Source organism: Ursus arctos, unplaced genomic scaffold (assembly GCF_023065955.2).
Source record: "Ursus arctos isolate Adak ecotype North America unplaced genomic scaffold, UrsArc2.0 scaffold_24, whole genome shotgun sequence".
Classification (NCBI taxonomy): Eukaryota; Metazoa; Chordata; class Mammalia; order Carnivora; family Ursidae; genus Ursus; species Ursus arctos.
Window position 1 is genome coordinate 6,365,933 of NW_026622919.1, and position 27,594 is coordinate 6,393,526.

Consider the following 27,594-nt stretch of genomic DNA (forward strand, 5'->3'; position numbering starts at 1 on the left):
CACAATTTTCAGTGCTTTCACGTCTGTGGTTGTGTTTCGCTCCCACAATGACTGTACAGCAAATGAGCCCTCGTTCTCCCATTCACTCCACAAACACAGCGTGATTGGTGCCGTCAGACCCTGTCTGAGTGTGAGCACGTACAGCCGGAGGCCTCGCTGTCCTTGACAAGCTGGGGGAGGCAGGGCGGAAAGCACCTCCGTGTAGCAGGAAGGAGGCCAGGGAGGGCAGTGCTGAAGGCCGACACCGCGAGCAGCCGTGGCCCGTGCCCTCTCCCACACAGCTCCTGCGGGCTCCTGGGCTCCGAGCGCTCCATGACTGTGGGCAGAGCCACGAAAGCTGAAGGTTTTTGTGTAGTTTTAGGCATGAGAGCAGCTGAAATGGTGGAATGGGAGAAATTTGTTGTTGTTGTTATAAGATTTATTGAGAGAGAGAGAGAGAGAAACTTCAGCAGACTCTGCACTGAGTGCGGAGCCTGACTCGGGGCTTGATCTCATGACTCTGAGATCATGACCTGAGCCTAAACCAAGAGACACTTAACCGACTGCGCCACCCAGGCGCCCCTGGAGTGGGGAATGTTTCTAACACTGCTCTGTTCCTGGCTGGAGAGCCCGACTCTGCCGTGAATGGGTGGCCCCAGTCCATTGCAGGCAATGTCATGTCCTCTGCCCTATGGATTTGCACGGATCCAGGTCTCAGCCACAGGTGAGTGCTCGAGGCCAGTGCCCTTGGAGGGAGTTGACCTTGACTGCAGCCACGGGCGGTGAGAGCGTGAAGTGTTGGCTACCAGCCCCTGGACTGACCCCTCCTGCTCCCTGAATCCGAGCGCAGCTCTGGGTGGAAGGCTACAGCAGGTAAGCTGGGAGGAGTCTTGAGATCCAGGCTGCTCTCTGCTCACTGCCCAAGATCATTAATAACCAAGAACTGGAAAGATAATTAAAAGCCAAATGTGGAGCTGAGCTTTCTGCTGACTGGCTCCGAGGAGGGGCCGATCCTGCTTTTGGAGCCAGGCTCTTGGCTGTGTCGTTCCTGCTCTAGGAATGTATTCTGGGGAGAAGTGAGCCCCGTGGGAAGTGGAGGCAGGGAGGACGCCTCCTGCAGGTTCAGGGCTTGCCTGGCCTGGCTCCCCGGCCTCCTGCTCAGAGCCGTGGTGCCCCCTGCACCTCCACGGGAGGACCAGGGAAGGGCCCTGCACCATCAAGGAGGGCAGAAGGCCTGGAAGGGGAGGGGAGGGAGCCGTGTCATGAGGCCAGAGACAATCAGTCATCCTAAACAAGGGCCTGACTCTGTAGCAAAGAGCAAGCTGAGCGCACCCAGACACCAGACGCTGATGCTGGCTTTTTCTTTCGGTGGGATACAAGAGGAGGGAGGCCCTTGGCCACCTGTCTCAGCAGCAGGGACTCCTGCCCCACACTGCTGCCGCGTAGCTGTTTCCTTGACTGGCTTTCCTGGGAGGCTCACCGTCCACACCACCTCTTTCCTGGGGCCTGTGAGCGGGCAGGGGGCGCAGGGCTTAGCCAGGGGAGAGCATGATGGCCTCGGTCAGGATACTTGGGCTTCGGTCCCGGCTCTAGAACTCTCTAGCTGGGCCTCAGTTTGGCTCTTAAGTTTCCTGGAGCTAGAGAGAGACCACTTTCTCCCCCAAAGCCCTCTAGACCCTGAAGAACTCGGACCAGTTTCCCGTTTCTTCGGGCGGGCAGTTGCCACAAGACAATTCCTCAGGAGGCTATGCAACCAGCAGGTGCCAGCGACCCAAACCAGGGTCTTCAGTGAATCCCGGGTCTGCAGCAACAAGCGCAGTTATGGCTGGCAAGTGACAAGAGAGCCGAGCGTCAGTACGTGATAGCTTTATTGAGCACTTTTGTGCCAGGCACTAAGCTCAGTACCTAAGTTCCCACCACCGGTCAGCGGTGCAGGCCCTGTGGCCCCCATGTTACAAATGAGGGGGACGAGCATGGAGGCTCGCCGCCTGCAAGGGGCAGCTCCGGCTTCTTGATCCACATTCTCAATTCCCAAATTACACCAAGGTTCATGCGGAAAGCACCCAGCACCATGCCGGCACATACCAGGCCCTCAGGAAGCTATTCTCCCTTTCTCCCACCGACACCATGAACCCCAGCCCCGGGGAAGAAAGTTTGCAAAGCTCTCTCCTGCAGTCCTGGATCTCGGTTTCAGAAGAGCAGCTTTGTAGTGGCTGCCAGTGGCCAGCGTGGGGTCAGCCCTGCCCGGGAATCCGACTCCATGCCGAGACAGGGGGAGACGGGGAGACAGGCGTGGTCACACGCCCGAGGGCCTGGCCCTGCCAGGCTCCCAACCCCCCCGGGGCTGGATTCCTCTGAGGTGGGGCGCAGCCCCCATCCTTCCCCGCTCTGACTTTAGTCTGCCTATTGCCGAGGCTGCTCCCGGCCCCCGTGTGGCGAGAACAGCTGTGTCGCTAAGGGCCTGGCAAGGTGCCCACTGCCCACCTTCCACCACTCAGCAGTGCCTCCCAGCCTGTCACCTGCCATCTGCCCTGTCCATAAGCCCGCAGCCACCTCTCTGGCCTCAGGTGAGGGAACAGGCAGGAGCCATTGGCACCGCGGCCCAAGGGACCGCGGACGCCCCCCTTGGCCTGGGCTGCCCTTGGGGCCAGTCTGGGTGAAAGGCACCAGGTGGGGGCTGTGGCGTTCATGTGCTCCTCCACAGCGACGTTTGTGCCCAGGCCGGGCCGGGCGGGCCTCCTCTGCCCTCCCTGCCACTGACCCCCGGGGGCCCATCTGTAACATGAAAACCATGATCCGGCTCACCCACCTCGCCGCACCGACGTAAGCACTTGCAACCAAGGTGTCTGATGCACTCGGTGAACAGGCATCATCGGGGGTCTGTCTAGCTGCTGGCGTCCTCTCCCCCTTGTCCTAAGCCCCCCTGGCTATCAGCAGTAGAGAGGAAGGCGACCCCACCTGACCTCCAGGTGGTCAGACAGCAGGTGAACGCCGAGGAGCAGAGGAGCCCAGTGTGAGTACCCTGGCTTCCCGTCAGCGACACGGCCACGATTCGGTCTCTCCAGGCCTGGGGCTGCCGGGCTCGGAGGAGGGAGTGCAGCCGCCCGACTGCACCGCTGTGTGCCTCCAGACTGTCACATAAATCAACCTGGGCTTCATGATGCTAATAAATCTGCGTCCGATATTTGGTTTGGAGCCTGGGGCGGCAGGAATGATTTAATCTGCTTTGTCTTTAAGCAAGCAGGGATGTAACTGGAGAAGGGTAAGTACGGATATTTCGTGTTTTCAGCAAACAGCTGGGCAGCTCCAGGTAGGGCCGGAGCCATGGAGTGCCTGCCCCCCCCCCCCGCCCCGGGAGCCCTCCCTGCTCTGCCCACCGGGGGCTGCGGCCTCCTGGAAAGAAGACGCCGTGGCAGATGGGGAAGGGTGGTCTGGTTTTCACATGGATGGAAAATCACAATACTTGGGGACGGACTAAGATGGGTGACAACAGTGAAAATGCAGACCATGGCCAATCACGCACGACCCGGGGTGCTCACAGGTGGCGGCCAAGGGCCAGGGCGGGGGGTGGCACGGCCTATGGACTCCCCAGTTCCTACAAATCCCAGGTCTTCCTCCCTCTCCCTCCAAGACCACCATGGGCTCCCGGAGAGCTAGCATGGTCGCTCTGTCCAAGATATGAACACTGGGCCATGCAGGAGGCTGCAAAGTTTCCCGAACGTGGGCTGAGCAAGGCACCGAAATAAAAAAGGGGAGGGGGGCTGGGGACCTGAGACCCCACCCCAGACAGGCAGCTCCAGGCCAAGCTGCTCTGGGCTCCAGGACGGGTGGGCCAGACCCAGGGCTGGGGGCACGCCAGGAAGGGTTAGGAAGGACCCCCAGGTCCTGAAGCAGAAGGCACATTGAAAATGCAGAGTTCACTAGTCACCTGTCTTTCCAAGGAAGGCTGGCCCAGCAGACACATGCATGCTTGTGACAGGGATGGGACCACGGAAGAGCTGGTGAGGTGGCCAGAAACCCACTGCTCCTTCCATGAGAAAGTGCCCCATCTCATTCCACAGCACCCAAGGGTCATGGAGAGTATGAACAGAGCACCCACAGTCTGGCTCAAAAGGGAGGGGGAGCAGGGACAGCCAAGCCTGCTGCCCCCCACAGGCCTGACCTCTTAGAGGGCGGGAAGCAGAGCCTGCTCACGGCCACGTGCTCACGGTGCTCCCAAGCCACTGTGATGGTGGCTGGGGGTGGCTCCCTTTCATGCTCCTTATACACTGCCCCTCGGTAACTGCGGGAGACCCTGCGGGCCCCAATGGGGCAGTCAGGAGAGCAGAGGATCCCTTTGAGGGGTCACGGGCTCTGGGCTTTAAACCATCTCCCGGGCTGAGTCATCACGGGCTCAGGAGCTCAGGACAGGCGCTGGCACCTACGGCAAGACCCTCACAGCGACAGGCCGGGGACCCTGGTGCTGACCAACACTTCCTGTTCTTGCCTCGGGGGCTGGCCAGGCCCTCCCGGGGAGCGGCACCTGGCCACTCCAGGCCTGAAGGGAAGGCGGGACCTGCCTGTGGCTGGCAACCCCCATGGGGAGGAGGGTTAGGGCCTGGGACTCACCCTGAGGCTGCGGCTGCTCGTGGAGCAGATTCCCCAGACAAGGGTGCACGAGGGTCTGGGACAAAGGAGGAGGGGGCGTGGTGTCTGCTATAAATAGTGGCAGTGCCAGCACTGCGTCCCCACCGTGTGGGGGAGGAGCCTGCCCCTGGTGGTTGTCTGGTGGGACCTGTGTGTAGAGCAGGAGACAAGCCTGGAACCTGGGGCAGCTGTGCGCCCAGGCTGTGGCTGGGGTACCTGGAAAAAGGGTCACCTGGCAAGTGAGGCGCAGTACAGACTGTGTGGAATCCTGGCGGGGGAGAAGACCCCCAGCCGGAGATGGGAAGGGGCCCCTCCGAAAGTCCGGCCTCGCCTGCCCCAAGGAACCCTGGGAAGGAGCTAGATCTAGGCTCTGCAGGGGTGAAGGTGAGTGGGGGCGCCGGAGTGGAGCCCCCACCTCTCTTACCGCCAGACACATCCTGCCATCAGACCTTGGTCTCGCTGAGGACGATGTTGGCGGTGACGAAGAAGAAGCAGGAGAAAGCCCAGAGCAGCACAAAGCCCACCCAGAAGGTGTGGCGGAAAGGGGACCCATGCTTGTTGACAGTCCCGTAGCCCAAGGTCAACTGGGTGTCCTTGCGGCAGTGGTACACCAGGAAGGCGGGGATGACGTACTGGATGCCCGTGCCGGCGTAGGCCCCCGTGATGCCCACCAGGGACTCCAGGTCATGGGTGCAGAAGGCCACCAGCACCGGGGGCAGCAGGGTGATGGCGGGGAACACCACGCGGTCCACTACCCAGGGGTACGTGCCCCCCTCGCGGTGGAAGAGCGTCTTCCAGTTGTTGCGGAGGGTCACGGCGATGATGGGGAAGTTGGTGCTGATGGTGAAGACGGGGAAGAGGCCCAGGAAGAAGCGCACGGCGGCCACGCTCACGACGTCGCAGCGTGCGAAGTTGAGGGTGTACATGTCCATGAGGCTGTCGCCGCGGAAGCAGAAGATGGCGGTGAAGCAGAGGAGGCCATAGAAGGCGAGGATGAGCACGTAGTCCAGGAAGACCAGGCACGTGAGGTGGCGCTTGGAGGACACAGGCGTGACGAGGGACGGCAGAGAGTGCTGGCACATGAACGAGTAGACGCACACGCCGAACAGGTTCCGGACCCCCGCGAGGTCAGCCGGGGGTGGGTGCCCCTCCCGGTGCCCATGCCCGATGCGGACCAGCGCCAGCACGATCATGATGGCAAAAGCTGGAAGACAAGGGGGCAGTTAGCCCGCTGAGCGGAACCGGCCCCTCCCGGACAGCTCTTGGTTTGGAGGCGCCCGCCGAGGGGCCGGAGCTCCAGAAGCGTGAAGCTCACGTACCCTGATGGCCACGTGGTGGCAAAGGCCAGCAGTGGCTACTGACCGTGCTCCCTCTCCCCAGCGGGTGAGGGAATGTGCCTCTCGGGGGATCTGGGCATGAGAAGGGGCTGTGCTGGGGCAGTGGGCAGGGCGGCCCCACGCTGTCTTCTCTGAGGAGTGCATGCTCCTGGCCAGGCGCTGCCCGGCTCCCTTGTGGGGCCTCTGCTGCTCCCTGGCTTGGAGCAGAACTCGTGTTCACTCTCCCTCCCTCGGCTTAAAGAATGTATGTCTGGGGAGGTGGGGGGCGTGGAGGGGTAAGGGGTGCGGGGCATTTGGGAGGACGAGTCCTCTGGGGCCACGGGCATCTGCTAGAGGCAGGTGAGGGGGAGAGGGAAAGTGTCGGCAGCTCTGAAAAGGGGTGGGCGCCCAGGGGCCTATAGCAGGCAGGAGGGTGCCCACGGTCACTCGAGGGGAGAAATGGTACCAAGACCGATGTTGGGGAGAGCTGAACCCCCTGAGCTGCTGGCCTCAAGGCTGGTGCATGGTCCTGTTCTCCTGGGGCTGGTGGCAGAGGTAGGGGCCAGGGGAGTGACTGTGACCTGGGTTTTCTAGAGGGGAAGGGGACCTAGGACTCTCTGTTCAGAGCAAACAGGGTTCCTCCTGGCTTTAGCCGGCAGGCTTCTACAAACAGACCTCCTAGGGATCTCACACCTGGAGCTCCGGAATGTAAGCCCTGCTACCCAGACTGCCCAGGATCGCCACCGTTTGCCACTCAATTCACACAGGAACTGCCGGCCCCATCTCGTTTTGGGAGTTCACAAACCCCTGTTGTGTCTATTCAGACCAGACCAGAGGGCCCCTCTGGCCTGTGGTCCGTGTCCCTTGACATCTGTTTCTGGGCCGCACAGGCAAGCAGGAAGGGGCAGCGGGCTTTAAGAGGCCAGCCTCTCTGAGGCACAGGGCCCCTCCCCACGGGAGAGGCTGGGGGTCTCCCCACCATCCCCTTAGGCCACATCACACCCCCTGGCTCCCTGGCAGGAGGCCTTCCTCCTGGGACTCACAGAAAGCCAGACCAGTGTCTTCCCACAATGACACCTGGGAGTGGGAGCGACAGGAATGTCATCTATTACTGTTAATCAGAACTGTCTGACACAGGGGACAGGAGTGGGGGGGAGGGGGGAGCAAGGGAAGAGGCCTGTGCAAACTGCCAATAAAGAAGATGATTTGTTTCCTCCTCAGCCCGCTCCAGTCCCTGCCACTTGCCTCCAGGGGCGCCGCGACCCTTACTGCTCCAGAGACACTGCCTTCCGCGCTCCAGCAGGTCAACGGGAAAGCAGCAGCTGCTTGGCTCCTCCTGCGGGGTCTTAGCCCAGGGAGCTGTCTCTGCATTAACCCCTGGCAGGTGGAGAGGGGTGACAGGACAGCCCGGGACCCCGGCAGCCTGGCTCATCAGATGTGTGGGGCTGAGTGCAGGAGGGAGGTGCAGGGCAGAGATCGGTGTGGAAGACCCGCACCTCAGGAAATTGCTGGGCCAAGCTGGAGGTGGAGTCCCGGGGGCCAGAAAGGGTTACAGCTCGGAGCTGAGCAGTCAGGTGCCTACGGACAGGGAGGGCTGGGGCCGCCTGGGGATGAGCTGTTCAAGAGGCTGCCGCTGACAGTTCTGCAAGATTCAAACCCTGCTCTGCCACCACCATCTCACATGTCACCTCGTGACCTGGTGCCACTCGCAGCTTGGAAAGAGGCGCGTGGAGAAACCTGTCCCTGTGGCTCGGCCTCAGGGCCCTGGGTGCGGTGGGAGAAGACGGAAAGCCAGCAACCCCGAGTCACTGAGTCAGGGCTGCCTCCAGCCCCGGATGCTGGCTAGGGCCTCTCTCCCCACCTTCCTCCTCAAGGCTCCAACTCCAGGGAGTGGTGGGACACACCGGCTTGCTGACTTTAAGGGGAGCTGTCTGGGCAGCCCTGGGCTTTCCTTACCGCAAATACACCAATTTACGGAGGTTTCCAAAGACAGGAGACGGAGTTTTTAAAGCACACGGAGGGGTGGGCAACCTCCATCCCGAATGTATAGCTACTGACAGGTGGCTTCTGGAGTCACTGTCTTGGGAGCTGCGTCTTTATGTCAGTGATGATATGGGACATTTTCTAGAACTTTCAGGGCGGCTTACAAAGGCATGGCTATGGGAGATGAGAAAATGTATGTCACAATCTTCTAGCTATAATTAGGCTTACATCACAACACTATCACCTGGATTAGTCACCCACCTTGTTCTCTTACTCAAGTCTATTTCCAAAAATCAGATCCACCCCCAAGGGCTAGATGTTGGATCCTATCCAGGAATGAAGATGCCAGAGGCTCTCGGGAGACGATTCCAGCATGGAGAAGTGGCAGCTCCTGGAGAAGGTCCCAGAGGGGGACAGTCTCACCTGGGGGCCATCCCCCGTGAGCCCCACCCCCGCCAGCCGCACGCTGTGCCGCTCTGTGGAACGCTCACACAAGCTGCACAGAAAAGCAGAGCTGCTTCGTTTGCCCCTGGATCCTGACCCAGTGCCTGCCACTTCATGCTCCAGTCAGGGGAAGAGGGGCATTTGTCGGAGCCGCATGTGATGAGCACCCTGCTCCGAGCTGAGCCGCTCTTCCAAGGAGCAGACGCCCGAGGAACACCGCCGGGGCGTGGAATGCACTGAGGACGGGCTCTGTGACAGGAGCCCCAGCAAACCGTGGGAAAGGGCAGTGGAAGCGTGAGGCCGGTGAGCCCTTTCAGTCTCCCCACCCCTGCCTGCCCTATCACGGCGAGGACACAGGGTGGGTGCTGGCCTGTTCTCAGGAGTGGAGAGGCAAGGGCCAATGTTCCGGCCCGGTCTCCCAGTTGGCAAGTTCAAAAGAAACCAGGGATACCCCAAACTTCATGCTGTAATGGAGGGACAGAGAGAGAAGGGACGGGAAGGAAGGAGGGCCAGGTCCTGGACCGGAGGCGCCAGGACTCACCCCTGCACTGCTGTCCGGCCCCTCCCCTTGCGACCACACCCCCTCGCCCCTGGCTCTTCCCTCCCGCGGCCGCTGGAGGAGCAGAGTTCAACAGCCATCTCCTAGATTGATGGTCCCGTTCCTGGGAGACAGCTGCTCCCCTAAACTCATGAGGCCTGATAATAAATCAAGATGAAAGGAGGGTGACAGGCTGGGAGCAACAGACTCTGTCAGGAAATGTGACAGAGAGCAGGGTCCTGAGTGTCCACACTGACGCCCGAGATGGCTGGCCACCACCAGACACGCTTGCACCCACCTGGCCACGGCTGTGTGGGAGGTGCCGATGGACACCAGACAGAGCAGTGAGCGCTCCCTGACGTCTTGGTGACCGGGGCCTGCGGTTCCCGGAGGGCAGGGCTGGCCTGACTTCTCTCTGACTGCACCACCCCCCGCCCCCAATGCTCAGAGAACCCAGGGGAGGGGATGAGGGTCACAGCCCACACCCACCTGCACCCTCGCTGGAATTCACACAACAAGGGCAAGGAGGTGCAGCGAGTTGCCGGGGAGGGTTCTGTGGTGGGGAAGGAGGGGAGGGCCTGACACATGTCACAGGAGGGGTGGCTGTCGGCCTTGGGAGGCACAGCTGTGAGGTGATGAGGCAGGACAAGAGACTTCTCTTTAAATAGCTGAAGTAACAGCCCGTGTGAAGTTGCACTTGTTCCGTGTAAGTCATGGCTCGGCTGGGACCACCCACCCACCCACCCAGCCAACAAAGCTGTGCTGCGTGCCCACGTGCCCCGGCACTGTTCCGGACCCCTGGGGACAGTGCACTGAGCAAATACAGTCCCTGTCTCTCGGGAGCCCACCATCCAGGGAACGGACAGAAGTTGCAGAGACAAATTACAATGAAAGAAAGAACTGGTAACAGCCACATTAGCTGCAGGGTAGGTGATGAGATCCCCACTGTGGGAGGGGTCCCAGTCCTGTCCAAGCCCATGGGCAGAAGACCAGCCAGAGGGAGACCAGGCCTCAGGACGCCATTCTGGCAGCAGGAGGCCGGGCCCCCCAGGAGCATCTCCGTTTCTGGCCTCCCTACCCGAGTGACTTGGCCTGGAGCGGTGTGCGACCCTCACATGCTTCCTCTGGCAGCTGCTGAGTTCCAGCTTCCGGCCTCACCACATCCACTGGCTTTGGGGCACAGCCTGTCCCCTGCTCTTGCACGTCCAGTCCTCGGGAGCCCTGGGCAGATGGCTGAGCAAAGACACCTCCCTTCCCTCTCTGAGGGCAGGTTCGAAGTAAATTTTACACCAGGAACGTCCCGCGTGACAAGGTCAGTGTCCCATCACGGGGACATCGGCAACTTCAAGCATGGTGGTCAAGGTGGTACTGGGTACCAGGTGTCCTTGCATTTACCCAGCCACTAACTGGGCTCTCAAAGCCATCAGAAGGGAAACCCTGCTTTCCAGACTTCCTGCTCCTCCTCTCTCTCCAGCAAGAGCCGGATAAGCAGCCCGGCCAGGAGCTGCGGGGCCTCACGGCTGTCTGTCCCCACAGCCCCACTCCTCTTGGAGAATAGGGCAGGTGGACCAATACCCTTTTGAACTCCTGCCCAGGGGCAAAGGTGGTCCCAGTTTACAACGGGAGGAGTGCGAGACAAGCAGCAGGGCTCAGCCTCCCCTGGGTCCCCCTCTCCTGGGCCCCTCGCCCTAGGGCCTCACTGGCTGTGGGAAGCCATAGGTGGGCCAGGGCCTCCTAGGAGAAGCTGACTTGCTCTTGGGACAGAGTGGGGGACGAGCAGGGGTCTGAGGGTGGGGTTCCGGTTCTGGTTCCAGCTCTCCCTCCACGTGCCCAAACCCATCCCTGGGTAAGTGAGCAAGGGCCAGCCTGTGCTGCAGGGGTGGATAGGGAGGAGCTCCTTCCGGGGCCTCCAGCAGCAGAGAAAGTGGTGGCTGACACTGACTAGGCCTCTGGGCTCTGGTGAGGCTCTCCCCACTGCTCGTGGAGTGTGGGGGAAGCCTGGGTAGGGCTCCACTTTCCTTACAGAATTCCAGGGTTTGTGTGGTGCGGGCATGAGCTGGGCCACCTCCCCTGGCACCCCTGGAGTTGGGGAGCATGGGGCAGGGCACTCCTTGCCTGGAGGGGGGCAGGGCAGAGCTCTCCCTGGAGCCCCCTGCCCAACCCCTCAACCGCCCCCAGGATGTCCCCCAGCCTTCCTGGCAATCAGCTGCTGTATCCCCTCTCATCTGGGCCAGGCTGCTTCCTGGAGAGCCGCCCCTCAAGTCCCTGACCTCCGAACCTAGCCCCGGAAGTCCCGAGGCTGTGGTAGGCCCCAGCCTGTGCTGCCCCAGATATCTTGCTGTTCTCTGAGCTCTGTAAGTGGCTTTAGCTCGGACACATGCGAGGCGGAGGCCATCCGTCAAGGCGGCTGTCACGAGACGGCACTCTCTTCTCCAAGCAGAGAATCAACATGCCAGGGCTAATGATAATGCACGGCCGTGCTGTGCCCATCCCCAGAGCTGGATCTGGGGCGGACCTGGCACCGGCTTCCTCCTTTACCACAGCGCTGCCCTCGGAGGATGCTGGGCACAGATGTGTCTCTCCTTAGGCTGGTCGGAGGTTGGCCAGGGCCTCCTGAGATTCAGGAGTGCGGGAGGGGGTGGGAGCTGATGGGGTGACACCTGGCTGAGCTGAGAACAGCTGGAGACAAGCAGTTTCAAAGCCCCTAAGCAGCACCAGGTGACAGGGCATTTGTGCCTTAACTAACAGGACCGACAGGGAACCGAGAACCGTTTCGCAGGCTCCCGAGACCCCCAGGGCCAGGGGCTCACTTCCAGAAGCTCGAAGTCCCTGGAAACCACCACGGGGAGGGAAGGAGGCTGCTGCTCTTCCTCTGAACAAGGTCAGCTTCTCAAGTTACTCTGGATTCAACCAGGTCCTGCCACTGAACTGTGTCATCTTGGATGGTCCTGTCACTTGTCACTGTCTCTATTTACCATCTTTAAAAGTGGAGGTGATCACGGCGCACCTCACGGAGGATGGGACAAGATGGAGGAGCGAAGCACCTCGGGGGAGCTATCCTTCAGCAACATGGAAGGCACTTTTATCATCGCAGAAACCTCATCTCCCATCCCGAAAACCGTGGTCGTGGGCAGGGATTCTCCTCTTGCTACAAGGAGGGGAATGGGCTCATCCTAGGGACCCCACCTGCCCTGGCCAGGTCAGGTGCAGTCATAACCCTTCCAGGAACATTCCCTGTTCTGGGCCTCTCTGGCCCAGGTGTCAGACCTGGGCTGCTCACGCCTGTTCTGTGAACCAAGCAGCTCCCTCTTGCTCCACGTAAGGCCAAAGAAGGACAAGGTGTCCCCGCCACTCTGTCATCTGGGGGGACCCTGGGTGTGTGCTCTTTCTGAACGGGGCTGAGACTGAGAAGGAATTATGTTTGGATTTTGGGGCTCACATTGGTCCATCCTCCTTTGTCCGTCACCCTCCCACCTGAGCACAGGCTGTGGGTCAGAGTGGGGGCTCCTTTCATGCCCCCAGAAGACAGGATATCCCGGCCTGTCATGCTGGGAGGAGTCCGCTTGGCGAAAAATGAGAAGTTCCCTCACAGACGTGCTTGTCTGCAAACGCACGTCAGGCCGGAGTCAGATTTTATCTCGGGCCGTAAGACATTCTGGGATTGCTGGCCTTGCCTGTAGTAACTCGTGAAAAGTCACCTGTGTTTCCACAGAAGGGAGGGAATTCAAAGCCAATCGAACTACCTTCCCACGCTGAGTCAGCCCCTGTGGTTTCTGGAGGACTCCAGCTCTGTCGTCCTCATGGTCACTGTCGTCGTCATCATCATGGAGAAAGAGAAGGACACATCTGGATAATTAACTTACGGACTGAGGTTCCACTCTGCGGCTATATTATTTATTTCAAAAGAGGCGCCTGGCCGGCTCAGTCAGCAGAGCATGCGACTCTTGATCTCGGGGTTGTGAGTTTGAGCCCCATGTTAGGTGCAGAGATTACTTAAAAATATTTACCTCCGAGAACTCAGAGCGGAGTTCCTTTTTCCAAGTGTCCTGGGAGGAGGGGGCCGTGGGCAAAGAGCAGGTATTTGAGTCTCTAAAACTATCAAGTCTCAAGTAGGAAATCAAGCGTCTGGCCTTTCCGTCCCTCCCCTTCCCACACCCTCCAAGCACGGCAAGTGGCGCCCGGGAGGCAAGTGTCTCCATTTTTCATTCTTCCGCTGTCAGAGCGCAGTCTGTAATGGCTGGAACAGCGAAGCCGTGGGGCCTCTGGCTAGGAGCCAACTCATCTCCCTCCGAGACTGCAAACATAAAACTTCGGCTCTGTCACTTTTCCTGAAAGCCGCTCCGTCCACTCCTCTTGTTGTGGACTGAATTATCTCCGCCTCCAGCTCCCATGCAGAAGCCCTGACCCCCAACGAGACTGCTTGGAGATGGGCCTCTAAGGTGGTGACGATGGTTCAATGAGGTCATTAAGGCCCTAATGTGATGGGACCCACGTTCTTATAGGAGAAGCAAGAGGTGCCAGAGCTGTCTCCCTGCACACAGAGAAAAGCTTCCGGGAGGAACAGCAAGATGGTGGCCGGCTGCAAGCTAGGAAGAGAGGCCGCACCAGAAACCAACCCTGCCAGCACCTTGATCTTGGGTTTTGAGCCTCCAGAACCGAGAAAGTAAATCTCTACTGTTTAAGCCACGCAGCCTGCAGTATTCGGTCCTGGCAGCCTGGGCTGACGGGGGCATCTCTCCAGCACCAGCCAGACGCACAGACAAACCAGCACGGAGAAGGTGCGGGGAACACAACGAGAGACAGTGCTACAATGAGGCAGCTCAGGGGTCCCATGCTGCCGTGGGCCCCATTAGCTCTGAGACACCCAGGGCTGCTTCTGATGCACGGCTGAGCTTCACTCTGGCCCACGTGAGGTCCAGTTCTGTGCAGAGACACACCTGCAACCCCCGCCACTGGTCAGAGGCCTCGCCCTGCTGATCACAAGCTGGGCTTCACCTCCTTCCCCTTGCCAGTGTCCAGGAAGCTGGCCCACGACCTCTTGGCCTCCTGGGCCGGCCAGCACACATCTCAGCCACATGCAGAGCAAAGCTGTTGACAACAAGGGCTGCTCACAGAAGCGGGGTGACCGTGTGGTGGCCTTTACTTGGGGCCCAGCAGGGCTCCTGGGTCAGTCCCATTAACGAAAGGGGCAATCTGGTGGCATGGGGCTGCCTTTTCAGCGAACTTTAACTGGGTGCCCACTCTGCCCTGAGAGCAGGAAGACAGAAACTCCAGCTTCCTCTCCTTCAAAGTGCGTTTGCAGAGAGAACTTTTAGAAAACCAAGAATCAAGACCGAAATGAAACCTCCGCAGAAAGGTTTTCTTGGATTCCCTCCACTGGCTGAGGAACGAGAAGCCGCACACTCGATGGCCCAGAGAGGGGGTGGGCGGGGCGATGCTGAAGGCCAATGCTGGCTGGCTGCTGAGTGGGGGTGGGGGTGCCGAAGGACCCCCTTCCCGGCCCTCTGAAGAGCACTGGTTGAGGGGACAGCAGTGAGTGGCTGTGGAGGAATTCATATACCACGCCGGCATGTTGAGCCAACAGGATGTGGGGAACAGATGGCCCAGACGGAGAAGACCCCTGGCTGCTGGTGGTGACAGAGCACAGCAGTCCCGCCACGAGGCGCTTGGCTGAATCAGTCATGGATCTGCAGGGGAGTCAGCCAAGCGGCCGCAGAGAATTTCGGGGACAGGTAAAAGCAGAGCCCTTACATTCCCAGGTGACGGTCCCCTCCTGGGGACCTTCTGCTTCTTGGGCCACCACCGCCGAGTCCCACCTCTCCCTGCTGGCTTAGTCTGGAAGACAAATCTGGGGCACTTGCTGGGGGGAGGAAGGGAAAGCTGGGCTGAGGAGCTTCATGAGGTTCGAGTCTGCCCACGGACGCTCGGAGAGGCTGGAGCCTGACCCACTTTGAGGGGAGCACAGAGACGGGCGTGATGGGCACCACGCTGCTCTGAATACACAATCAGAGAAAGGAGCCCTGTGGGTCCTCACCAGCCCAGACCGAGGAGGGCTGCTGTGCCAGAGCAGTCTTTATTAGAAAGAATCAGGTTTTTAATAACACCAAGTGGGGCACCCCGAGCTGAGCCAGGCATCTGCAGCGGAAGCTGGTAATGGGGGGGATGCAGTGATGCCGTCTCAGCCCCTCCTGCTGGAGAGCTCATGCCAGCCATCCCAGGTCGGGACAGTCCACAGTCATTTGCTTAGGGGTTTAGGGCTCAGGTTCTGTGGCCATAGCTACCGGGCCTGTGGGACAGCACTTCTGGCTGTGTCTCCTACTGACCACTGACAGAGCAAGAACCAGGACCTAAGAGGAAGCCCTGGGCCGTTGCAGGAGATGCACCTGCTTCTCATTTCTCTCAGGCTCAAGCTTCCTTGAAGGTGGTGAGGGGGGAGGCCGGTGGGGTGCAGGGGTGCACTGGGGACCGGCGCTGGGGTGGAGCAGAGGGAAGGCTGACAGAACCAACCAGAGAGGCTTCAAGATCTTACTGCCGGGGCCACAGATCCTTCTGGAGGTGGCCTGGGCCACGTCCCTGATCTCATGGCCAGCCCCAAGGGAGGCTCCTGCGGAGGCCACCCCTGGATGTACCGGCCAACAGAGATGCTGATGGTGGGGCCCCAGATCGTGGCTGCTACCCGGGGCCAGGCACAGAGCTAACAGCCCTCTCCCCACGATTCTGGATCCCATTTTATCTTCATGGCTGCTCCATGGGGGGAGTTCTGCCCTGGCCACTGCCAGACAAGCAACCTGGCTGAGGCAGGCGTGCGCTGTCTGTGCACACTGGGACCCGTGAGGAAGGGACAACGGGACGAGGCGCCACAGCGAAGCCTCGGGCTGGGGAGCCTGCTGCTGATCAGAGGTGACTGCTGAGTGACGGGACGGCAAGCAGGGCTGGTCGGGAAGTCCGGTAAAGCCCGAACGATAGTCTCACCTGCCAGATGGCACCTGGAGCCCATGTGGGCACTTGTGAATTCAGAGGCACCTGGGCTGCCCAGAACTTATCTGGGGAGCAAAAGAGAAGAATCAACACCGACACTTATCATACAGCTTCTGGCATTTTCCTGGACAAGTGGCTATTTGCAAAGGCCCATTCTGGCAGCAGGAGGTGCTAATAACTGGAGGAGGGTACCGAGGTGGCCACGAGCAAACAAGCAAGCGCCCTGAGCTCCGGGGGCCCTGCTCAGGGCAGGGCTTCTGCAGTGTTCCCCAGCCTCATTTCAACAGATGGCAGAACAAATTCCTAATTAAGCACAAGAAAGTTTCCGGCTCAGCACATTTATTTATGATTTTCCGGTCCCTTTGGTGCTCATTCTTCCCTTTTGTCTTCCTAGAACCCAAGTCGGCTTATTGCCACCCTGCGCTCCCGCTCGGCTCTCTTGGACAGTCTGGGCCCTAATCTGGGGAGAGGGAAGGGGCAGGGCATGTGGGAGTGTGGGAAAGGAGGGAGGGTCAGGGGGGGACACGGCCACACAGCTGCTTCTCAGAAGCAAAATGAAAGGAGTTCATTGCAAACTGACGACTTGGCGCAGACTAGAGAGGACAAACGGGGCTTTGGTGCTTTCTGCCTTTGGAGGTTTCTAGAAAAACCACCTGGGGTGAGCTTGGGCCAGAGGAGAGACCCCCCTCTCAAACATCCTGCGGGCAGACCCCAATCCTTCCTACAACAGGGCTGCCTGTTTGCTGGTGCCTGGCAGCTCCCTGGGACTCCTCCATCCCCTTCGTCCCCTTCCTTGGCTCCATGCCTGCGGCCCCCGGGGCCACGATGAGGGAAACCCCTCCCGCCACCATGGAGGAAAGGCCCAGGTGGCTCCCATGTCCGCTGCTGGGAACTTAACCCTAGGCTTGGCTACTGTCTAGAGTTTATTAACTGGGCAATTTTTCTTTCGCTTCGGAGCGCTTTGCATCACAGAGAGGTTAGCTTTCCAGGCACAGGGGTCTGAGCCTCTCCGGGAGAAGAATGACTGCCTGCACGGTCACCCAGAACGCCCTGGAGAACAGTGCTGCGGAGAGGCCAGTGCCATGTGATTATCTCTCAGATCGAAGGGAGAAAAGAGGCAGACAACTTGCAGTGACAACAATGTCACCACGCAAAAACACAAGAGTGGGTGACCTTCACATGCTGCTCTCTCCCTCGGGCCCTCACTGCTGTCAAGCACCCCTCTCAAGGCCACTGTCACCTCACAGGGCCCAGGAGCCCGAGGGAGGGAGACACGGAGGATGCCCGCTGCAGTCCCCGGGACTAACCAGCCTGGCTGCCCGGTGGGAGGGGCTCTGGTTGGGAGAAGGGGAGGCAAAATGGGGTCACAAGGGGGCAGGACGGTTCTACTCTGAGAGGAGGAGAGGACTCCGAGAGCAGCGTGGAAAGGGAGCAAGGACTGCTCTGAGAGGCTTTTGAGCCCCCTGGGGCCCTGCTGGCAACGGAAGCCCAGTGCCTTCTCTGCAGCGGGAGCTGAGTTTGGAGGTGTCTCCCACCCTGTGCTGGGACAGGCACTCCTTATTTACCACCAGCCTCCTCCTCTCCCTCTTAACAACCTCCTTCCTTGTAATGAACGCATCACTCACCAGATGTAGGGAGGACTCGGGTGCGCTCGACAAGCTCAGGGGTGTCTCGGAAGCTATTAACGGTCACTATCTGGGCAGCCCTCTCGTGGGCTGACGCGGGGATTCACCACGCCCCCACCCTGCTCCTGCCCTCCCTGGTGAGGACTACTGAGATGGCAGGTCAAGGACAGCCAGTCCGGAGTGGGGGCGGGGCAGGACTTTCGGGACCGGCTGTCACCTGTGGCCTGTCGGGAGCAGAGGAGCGGTGACAACAGAGGTGGGTCAGGCCGAGAAGAGGAGGCATGCTTTTCTCTGAATACTGCTTTACTGAGAAAACTTTTCCTTCTGAAGATCACTAGGGCTTACATTTACTTCTTTTTTTTTTTTTTTTAAGATATATATTTATTTGAAAGAGAGAGAGCACAAGCCGGGGGAGAGGCAGAGGGAGAGAGAGAAGCAGACTCCCCACTGAGCAGGGAGCCCGATGCGGGGCTCGATCCCAGGACCCTGGGATCATGACCTGAGCCAAAGGCAGACGCTTAAGCAACTGAGCCACCCAGGGGCCCCTCATCTACTTCTTATGAGCAGACTTAAAAGGAGAAGGGTGGACAGCAGGGATTGTGATCTCTGCTGATCCCAACTTTGGGATGTAAGCCCTCCTGGGACCCAAAGGGGCTCCATTCCAGCACCTAATCCTTGGAGCCAGCATGGTCCTCATCTTGTAAGTAACGAGTTCTCATTTTTTCCCAGGTGGTCACGTTACTTTAACCCGGGGCTTTGAAATGTGTGAATAAAATTTGCAAACAGCACCTGGAAGGTGCATATAGGATTGGACCAGCTGAGTGGGGCAGACTAGGAATCCCGCTCCATCCAGGTCTTGGACTAGTGTCCTCCTGCTCCCTTGACTTGGCTGGGTGATGGAAGGACAGGTGTATCACGTTACAGAGGCCTCAAAGTTAACATAGCAAATGACTCAGTCCGGCTCTCAATTCCGTGCAAGGAAGGACCAAGGTGGAAAGAAGTTACAGGCTGCCGAGTCGGGCTCAAGACAAGGCAGGACTCCCCAGTGCTGACAACCACCCCTTCCGAGTGGAGCAGGGGCCTTCCCTGTCGTGAGCTCCTGGGCAAGAGGCCACCTGTGTGTGTGCTTGCGGAAGCAGGGACTACACTGGATGACCGCCGCGGTCCCTCCCGACCGAAGACGCCAGGACCCCCAGGACGCAGTGGCTCGTGTACCGGGATTCTGTAATCCTGAGCAGGATGTGCCAAAACTGCCGGAAATCATTTTTATCAGAAGCTGTTCTGTGCTCGCCATGATCTAGTGTTGAGGGCTGGCATGGAATGAGGAGCAAAGTGCGCCCTGAATCCTGATGAGGGGCCCTGGGGCAGATGCAATGGCAAAGGGAGCTAGAGAAGAGGGTCAGGAGGGAGGAGTCCCGACCTCGGGTTCCTCGGGAACCTCTGTGTGGGGGCAGGCGAGGTGCCGGAGGCTGGGCAGACCCCCTCTGCCAGCCTCTCAAACAGAACAGCAACGGTATTCTTTGCCTTTAGACCAAAACGGGAATACAAACGATCCCAGAGCATGTGCTGGCCCACAGGGACCCCACAGCCTCCTGTCCTGGGGCTAGGGGGCTCAGCAGCTGGGGCCCTCCGGGACCGTGCGGCGGAATGAATGAGCTCCCTACCGCAAACCTGCTTTAGGGGGAGAGACCCTCAAACACCCGAGGACGATGGCGCTCTTGCTCAATAGGGCATCAGTCAGTCACAAGGCATCGTGGATGGTGGGGGGCGTCTTTCCACGCCCCACCGTCCGGCAGAGCGGAGCCGCTCTCGTGCCCTGAAGGGAGCTGAGCCTGACCCAGTGCTGGAGCCCTGGCTCAGCCTGGGGGACAGAGGGGACCCCGCACGCGCGTGGGAAAAAGGCTGGGCCTAGCTCAGGCTCCGTCCACACTACGTGATCTTCGTCGGGGCTGTGTTTCCCCTGCCCCCTCCTGGTTCTCGGGAGTCCACGGAACCCCCGCCACCTTCCAGCTACGCCGTGAGCTTGCATGGCTGTCTTGGAAAGGGTAAGGAAGGGATGAGAGGAGAAAGGGCAGACTCGAGAGGTCTCTCACTCACCAACCCATCTCATCAGGGAGGTCAGGATCTGCAGGTACTTGGTCTTCTGGACGTCAAAGAAGGTGAAGGGTCCAAGGAGGAGAGTGAAGACAGCCTGGGTGACAGAAACAAGTGTGAGGGGTGCAGGGGCTGGGCGCACGTGGCACACCGTGCATGTGTGGGGGAGGACGCGCTGTCCACACGGCCTCTGCCCCTGGCGGCCGGTCCTAACCGCGGTGTGCACCTGGGCCGCTGGAGGAGGCTCCCTGGGGGCCAACAGCACCGCTAGGGGAGTTCCCCCGGGGTGCGACATTAATCCAGAGCCGTGCTCTGGGGCTGTTCCTCATGCCTCCTGTCCCGAGACAAATTTCTGGGCAAGGCCCAGGCAACACCCCAGGGACATCGCCTGCTACTTCTCTTCAGCAAATGCCCAGGGTTCCCGGCCCCACACAGAGCTGGGCACGAGTCCCGACGAGGTGTGAGACAGCAGGAATCTGAGGATCTGAGAGGAACCCAGGTGCGCCCTGGGCCCCCAGGTTACTGGGAAGACAGCACATAGGGAGGAGCGGACGCAGGGGCCCGACTACGCAGCGCAGCGGAGTGAAGATCGTGCTGCAGGCTCAGAGGAAAAGATCAATCGGGGTGTCATTACTCAATGTTTGTGACTTAAAGAGAAGGGAAAGCCTGGAGAGCCACAGCCAGTGGCTTCCAGGGCAGATCTCAGAGGCCTATCTTGGACCAAGAAGAGAAGGGACCTCAGCCAGGAAAAGTGGGAGCTGAGTTTGGGGCTCAATCCTCTTTCCCTGTGAAGAACAAGGAAAACCAAGTGGTTACTCAGAAAAAAAAAATTCAAACCGTATCTTAGAAAACCAGTCCGTGGGGAATTTGAACCCTCTCTGCAAAGGAAAATGGGGGTAAGCCTGGCACGGCAGAGCCGGGCTGGGGGCTGAGGGGGGTTAGGATTTCCGTGCCAAATTGGTTGCTCAGGGAGCAGAGGAATTAAAAGCTGCTGGTTGGCGTTATGACGATGGTACCATTTCCAATCTGCCACTCGGAAGCAGCAGAGGCAACAGACCTTATTAACATTTACACTGCACATTTTATCACGTTAACGCTAATGACGCTCGCCAGAGGCGCAGCAGGCGGGCGCCCGAACGTGGGAAGCACGGCTCACTATGGCGAGTCGGGCTCTGGCCCTGTGATCTGGGGGGAGACATCACAGCTGCTCAGCCTGGCGGCCAGGCCCCCCCACCCCCACTCCCCCGTGACAGGGTGACAGGCAGGCGGGCGCTGGCGGAAGGGGGGCTGTGCCCGTCCCTCCCCCACCCCCATCCGCAAGGAGAGCGGGAAGTGGGAGAAGCTGTGACCTCTTATCCAAGTCCATTATCACTGTGAGGATGACACCAGAGACTAAAGTACCGCTTAAGGAGAAGGCTCTAATTAGCTGGGGGACAAGGCCTCGAGGCAGGCTCCAGGGCTGGGAGACTTCTGGAAAGGGCTTTCTGCTGGGGGCCTGGAACCAGCTCTGCTTCCGCCAGGAGGAGGGGAAGCGCCATTAGGCTGGGGTGCCTGGGGGAGAGCAGGGGGTGCCTGGGGGTGAGGGGGATGAGGGCGGGGAGGCGGCGTCCCCTGCAGGCCGGACTCAGTGAGGCAGTCAGCAGTACCACCAGCCTGTCCTTCTGGAAAATAACCACTTTAGGGAAACTTCAACAGAATTTCTTTCTTGAAGGGTGGGAGAGGGAGAGCTCTTGAGGAAGCATACATACAGAGCCACTTGCCACAGATGTTTCCAAACAACTGTGGCCTGCTCAGACGTGGACTTTGGTGCGTCCCGGCAGGTGTGGGGGCCTCCCCTCCGATCTGCGGTGCCCACCGCACGTGCTGGACATTTGCTTAGGGGCAGCTTACGTGGGAGGTCAGAGCTCATCTTTGAAGCCTAAAGACTGGTTTTCAGAAGGTTCTACTATGTATAACTGAGGTGGGGGAGGCGGGGGGGGGGGGGTGCCAGGCAGCAGAACCAGCCCCAAAGGCAGGCAGGGAATCCTGCTGCTGCCGCCTGCCAGGTCCTTCTCAGAGGCTACACCGTCTTTATCCTCCTCCCGGCAGCTGTTCACCAAAATCCTTTTACACAAGAGGATGCATTTTATAAAACCCGGTAGGGTGGGATCCCAGCCCCCTAAGAGCTTCCCTCTTTTTAAAGACACGAAGCATACAAGCACGAGTGGAAAAGGTCGAGCAAGAAGTGTACGTGAGGTGCCATCCGAGTGGTGGGGAACAGGAGTACAGAGGGGCTCACACCTGCCTGACCCTCCCACGTCCGGTTCTAGGGACGGCAGTGGGGACTGGTTGTGGAGGGTTCTTTTGGAAGATTCGGTCGACAGCTGTGACACCCCTGGTGGGCCGCTGGCCGGGATGTGGTTTTAACGCTCAGGAGCACAGACTGACCGCACCACTCCGCAAGCGGGAAGCACAGGGCCCACGTGGACAGAGCAAACGGGCACAGACCCTTGCACGGCCTCTAGCTCATGCATCGGAGGGAACCTAGACCAAGACACACAGCACAGGCTGGGGCTAATTAAGGAACAGGTGTCCTCTGCAAATTAGTTAGAGCCAGACCCGCAGGGGCCGACATCCAGAGCCGGAAAGGACGCCATAGTGTGGCTGCCAGGTCTCTGGGAAGAAAGGGGACGCCGGAAGAGAAATGGCCCCCATGTTCCCAGGGTCTAGCGGGGACGGAGTTCATCTCTGAATGCTGAACAGCCAAGCGTGGCACCTTCTGTTTTCCCTTTCCTTTTTCAAAAAGAAGAGATAAAAAGCCAAGAGACAGCCTATCCTCTTGGGCCTTCTTGTCTAGCCCACATGACATTATAAATTAGCCGGCTCCTGAGCAATGGTCCAACCCCCAAATGCCATTGATCAGTTCAAACTCAGCCTCTGTTCAAGGACTCTCCCAGCCCAACTCATTCCAGGAGGCAGGGACAGCAACTGCTGCAGCCAAACGCGTTCCGGAAAAAGAAAAAGAAATAAAGAACAATTCTTTGGTTTCTAATGAAATCTTTAAATTGGTCACTGGGAACAAAGTCTGAGACAGACCTGGGAGGGTGCAAATGGGGCCGCTCGGGTCTCTTCTTTGGGTCGGTGAGTTTAAATGTGCACCAAAGGCCCCATGGCGACCTTGCCAGTCTTGATGGACACAAGGCAGCTCAGCGGCTAAGGCCCCACCAGCAGTGCTTGGGCATGGCCTTCAGAGTGTCCTGGTCTACACTCGGCGTCTACAGTTCTGCCCAGCTGCCTCTCTCCTGCATCCCCGCGTAGGTTAAGCACACGACGCACCTCCAGCCGCTCCAGCTCCGAACTCCTGGCAACCGCTGACTCCTTCCTAACTCTGTACTAGTGTCCGTGACTGTATAACTTGGTAGCTTAAAACCACAGAAATGTATTTCTCATCGTCCTCGGGGGGAATGGAGCACAGGGCATGGGCTCCTGACCTTGCCTGGCTGGGGCTGTGGTGGGAACATCCAGGGGAACTTCACAGAGAAAGTGATATCTCAGGGAAGGGGAACCAGGTAGGTAAAGGGCTGGGGAGAGTTCAGGACTGTCCCCTTGGGGAATCTGTCCCGATCCCTTTGTCCCTGTCTTCCCCTTCCTGGGGACAGAGCCAGCTGGTGCCAGTGTTCTCCCCCTCGCTCAGCCCCAACCACACCTGCGTCTTTCTTGTTCACTTCAGAACAAAGTCCAGTGGCCCATGATCTGGTTCCAGCCACCTTTTTCAAACTTGTCTCTGAAGATACCAGCCCTAGAACCTACTTTCCAGCAGCCGTGGGCTGCGAGTCCCTCATGTGCCCAGAGCCTTCCTGCCACTGGGCCTTTGCTCAGCAAGCTCTATTTCTGTTGGCCCAAGTTCTGCCACAAATCCCACTCCAGAATCCGCTCCTGCACCCAGTCATTGTTTCCACTTCCCCTCCCTGGAATCAATCACGCTTCCCCCATGAGCCCTCGCCGGCTCTGCCTGGGCAGTGGCTGCGGCTCCCGCACACCATGTTCCCCCAGTGCTGGGCACGGTGCCCCCCCATGGATGGGCTGACCCAACGACACGGGACTAGAGCCCCAGCCCTCTGCTTGCCTGAGACAGGAAGAGAATCCCCTCCTCAAAATCAGTCTGACAGATGTGGGAAAGGCCAGTGTGGGTCGCACTCGGGGATTCCCAGGACAGGATGATGGCTCTGCTGAGACCCCGAAGGGCAGATGCTCACGTCCACACGAGCCGGCTGGCGTCTGGTAGCTGAAGGCTAGCCGCTAACTCAGGCCGCCATTTTCCCCTTGGGAGTGGTTCGAAGCCCTGTGAGCAGCCAGCCTTCAGCTAGGGAATGGGAGAAGCACACACTCCTTAAGAGACTGGATCTTTCCGTCAGAAACCCTCGAGTCACAGCTGCCGAGGGTGAGCCACGCCCCCCACCTGCCTCCCTCCTCAACTCCCCCTTGTTTCATCCCCAGAACCAGCCCAGGCCTGGCTGAGGCTCTGCCCTCCGTCGAGGGTACAAAACGGGGAAGCAGGAGTGGGTGGGTCACCCCTGGAGCACAAAAGTGCAGCATCTCTCCGTTCTCCAAATTTCTCTGTAAGGTTAGCCGGTCAGAGAAACGACACGAAAACTCAAAGCTATTGCTCAGCCCACACTAAACTCCAGCGTAACAACAGGTCGAGTCTCTGGGTCCCGCCCCCGCCCTCTTGGCTGGACAAGCTCGTCACCCCCCTTTCTTGTTGTCAATTCCACGCAAAAGTCTGCTCCTGCGCGTGGCTGCTGTCTTCTGTTCCCTCACGTCCACCTCAACCCTGTCGTCCTCTGCTGGTCCTGCTGACCACGGCCTCACGACTACGCTGTCCCGCGGGAACCTCACTGCCGGATGCTGCGGGACCCCGGTACTTTACACAGTGCTCACACGTGCGGTTTCATGTCAAGCTCCTGGCCATCTGTGAAGTCACCAGGCAGGCGATGGTGCCTCATTTTAGTGATGAGGGGGCCGAGGGACCAGGGAGGTGCACAGGGGAAGAAGGCGGCTGAGAGGCAGTGAGTGGCAGTCTCCTAACCCCATCCCTCTGTCCGTTGCGATCCCTGCACGCTGCATACCATTAGGCTGTTTTCCCGACACCTCCTGTTCCCACATCGAACCACTTCTCAGCCTCATGCCTTTACCCTCGTGATCCCACCCGCTGACACAAAGTTTCACTCTCCGCCTCCCTTACTCTGGTTGCTTTTGCGGCTCTGCTCGGGGACCAGTTTCCTCTGCCCGGAGCTCCTCCCTCGGGCTCTTGACTGGAATAACAAACACACAGTCGGTACCCACGTTGCCTAATTCTGGTAGGTTCTGAGTTGCCTTCTCATGGGTTGATTTTGCGTGTGCCCCCCCAGAGTGCCTGCATCCTTGTTCACCCCAACACCCAGGAAGGCTCGGCACACGTGAAATGCCCGCTGAGCAGAATACAGTGGATTTGGTGGAGGAAGCACCTGGTGGAAAGGTGTAACCCCGCAGCGGGGGGAGAGGCAACCCCGTCTTGCTGACTTGCCTTGTACCCTCTACCAGTCCCTCCTGCCATGGGCAGCGTCTGAACTGGCAGAGCACACAGTGCACAGGTACGCAAGCCACCCGCTTCGCCCAAGAGCGGTTCGCTGTGTCAAGAAAAAGCTCTCTTCCTCCAACAGTTGTGAAATCAACATGCTTTGATTTAGGAAGAGCAAACTGAAGCAGCATTTGCTTTGAGCGGACCCACTGGTTTTAGGAGAGAATGATATTTAGCCCTAATAAGGAGGAAAGGCCCCTCTGAGAAGAGGGGCTCTCAGCTGCCTTCCATGAGCTCATCTCCCTGGACCCCCAGCAAGGAAGGGGCTGGGACCACTCTGAGAATCCGCCTGGCCCCCAGAAGGGGCGATGTCTTAGAAGAAACCTAATGTCAAGAACTGAAGGTCTTCGAAGCAGGGACTCTGTCCATGCCTTCCTCTGGGAGACAGTGGACTCAGTTCCCAGTCACAGACCGGTCACCCCCCAGTTCTTCTATTACAAAACAAAATTAAAGCCCCAAATCCTGTTCGCTGTCATCTCTTCTCCTGCTGGGAAGATGAGCAGTGAACCGCAGCTTCTAACCAGAACTTAAACTTGGGTGAAATTCAACAAGACCCATAGTCCATCTGGCCTCCCTTAAAAAGGGGCAAGGGCAGGGTGGGGGTGGAGAGAGAGAGACAGAGAGAGGGCCTGCTGTTCATGGAGAAAAGGGAAGACAGGAGAGAAGGATGTGCTAAAGAGACGGCCACCATACAGAACGTCCTAGAACCTCTAAGCCAGTCCACGGGACAAAGACCGATACACCAATTACCTCCTGCAACAAGAAACAGTGAGAAAACCTAGCAGAGAAGCAGTCAGTCAGCCGACTGTCAATACAGCCAGCGAGGGCTCCCTCGAGGCCCTGTCCCCCAACCCAGACAGAAGCAACGGGGCAGCATCCGGTGGGGACGAAGGCCAAATGGTCAAGGCCAGCAATGGCCAGCGAAGCACAAAGGTGATGCTTCCGTGGCGCTCTCTGGCTCCCGGCGCCGGAGGAAGCTTGGGGCTGGCGCTACCACGAATGTGGAGGATGTGGCGGGCCGGGGGGACCTGCTGGATGGCCAGTTCCTGGAGCGCCTGATTTATTTAGTTCCTCTAAAAGTGAGGGCTCTGGGGCTCATCTGCTTGTGGCTCCCACAGTGCAGCAAGATGGAGCTTCCAAGAGACCAGGATTCAGCCACGAGCCGCTGCCTCTGCACACCGCCCATCAGCTCCCGGAGCATCAACATAAAAGGCGAGCCGATCCACTGAGAGCCTTCCTGGTCTAGGGTTTGGGGTGGGGTGGCAGCTTGATTTCTCTGTTATTTTAGCAAGAGTGACAAAGTAACAAGTCTTAGGAGGTGGAATGGCGACACTTTGCCTGCTCTGCCCTAAACACGCGGGGATCCCCAGGGGCTGACTATGGACGACGCGGTCTCAGCACGCACAGGGCTCAGGCCGCTGGTTCTGGCAGAGGTGGGGACGCGCTGGTGGCACAGCTGAGCTCTGGATGGGTCCTGGAGGCTATCTCGAGTGACAAGGGCAATGAGCGCCCAGGTTACGGGCAGCCCTCGTTCCAGGGCGCCAGGGGTTAAAAGTTAATTGGGGTTAATGACAACGCAGCACGAACCCACCCCTAAACGGGAACTGAACTTTCAAGGCGTCCTTGAAGTGCAGCAAAGAAGTGTTCAAGGATTCTATTTTTATTTCTCAAGTGGCTGTGCACATTTCGGTTTGGGAGTTTTTATTTTCCCAACTTGAATGACAATGTCTGGGGATTAATCCATGAAAAAAGGAGATGAGCTCGGAGTCGGTGAGGGGCCAGAGAGGGACCACAGGCTTCAGGGCCATGGGTGCCGGGCTGGGGTTTGCCTCCTGACACCGCCCTGGCTGACCACGAGACCCCGGAGCGCGAGTGAACCTCTCCAAGCACGTCATGTGTGCACAGGTGGCCAACAAACATCAGCCCTGGCCATCTGACCCCCAACGGTACCAGCACGCACCCACGTTCTCACACCCCATCAGTCCTCTAGACACCCCAGGTCAGGGAATGCAAGTAGCAGAGGCCAAGTGAGGGCCTCCAGCCAAAGAAATCAGGTCGCTCCTCTTCTTAATGGACTTCCATCACTTGCACCCAAGTTCAATAGTGGCCTGAATGCTCTGCAGGAGCGTTCAAGTTCTTCCCAACCAGACAGAAAGGATCAGCCATCACGCAGAGGACGGTGAAAGCCCGACAACAGGTGTGGGTCTGAACCCAGGGTGGCAGCCTCGGTGCACCAAGCCCAGCGAACCATTCTCACAGCTCATTTGCCAAAACCCTACAGCGGAATGCACCACACCACCTAGATTCCACAGAATCCGGATCCACAGGGCTCTGTGCGTTCACGTGAAACTCCACAAGGAGGGGTTCTCCCACAGGGCAGAGCGGAGCAGCCACCTTCTGAAGGCCCAGCCC

General features: G+C 59.1%; 1 protein-coding gene across 2 annotated transcripts in view; it reads right to left on the reverse strand.

The window, feature by feature from the left end:
• Positions 1-1,830: 1,830 nt before the first annotated feature.
• The window catches only part of TMEM104 (transmembrane protein 104), a 55,974-nt gene continuing 30,210 nt past the window's right edge, over positions 1,831-27,594 (reverse strand). For both annotated transcript variants that reach the window (XM_026484201.4, XM_026484200.4), the window contains exons 9-10: positions 19,587-19,680; positions 1,831-5,809 (exon numbers count right to left, since the gene is read on the reverse strand). In XM_026484201.4, coding sequence (XP_026339986.1) covers positions 5,049-5,809; positions 19,587-19,680 — 855 coding nt within the window. In that variant the 3' untranslated portion in view covers positions 1,831-5,048. The remainder of the gene's footprint in view (positions 5,810-19,586; positions 19,681-27,594) is intronic.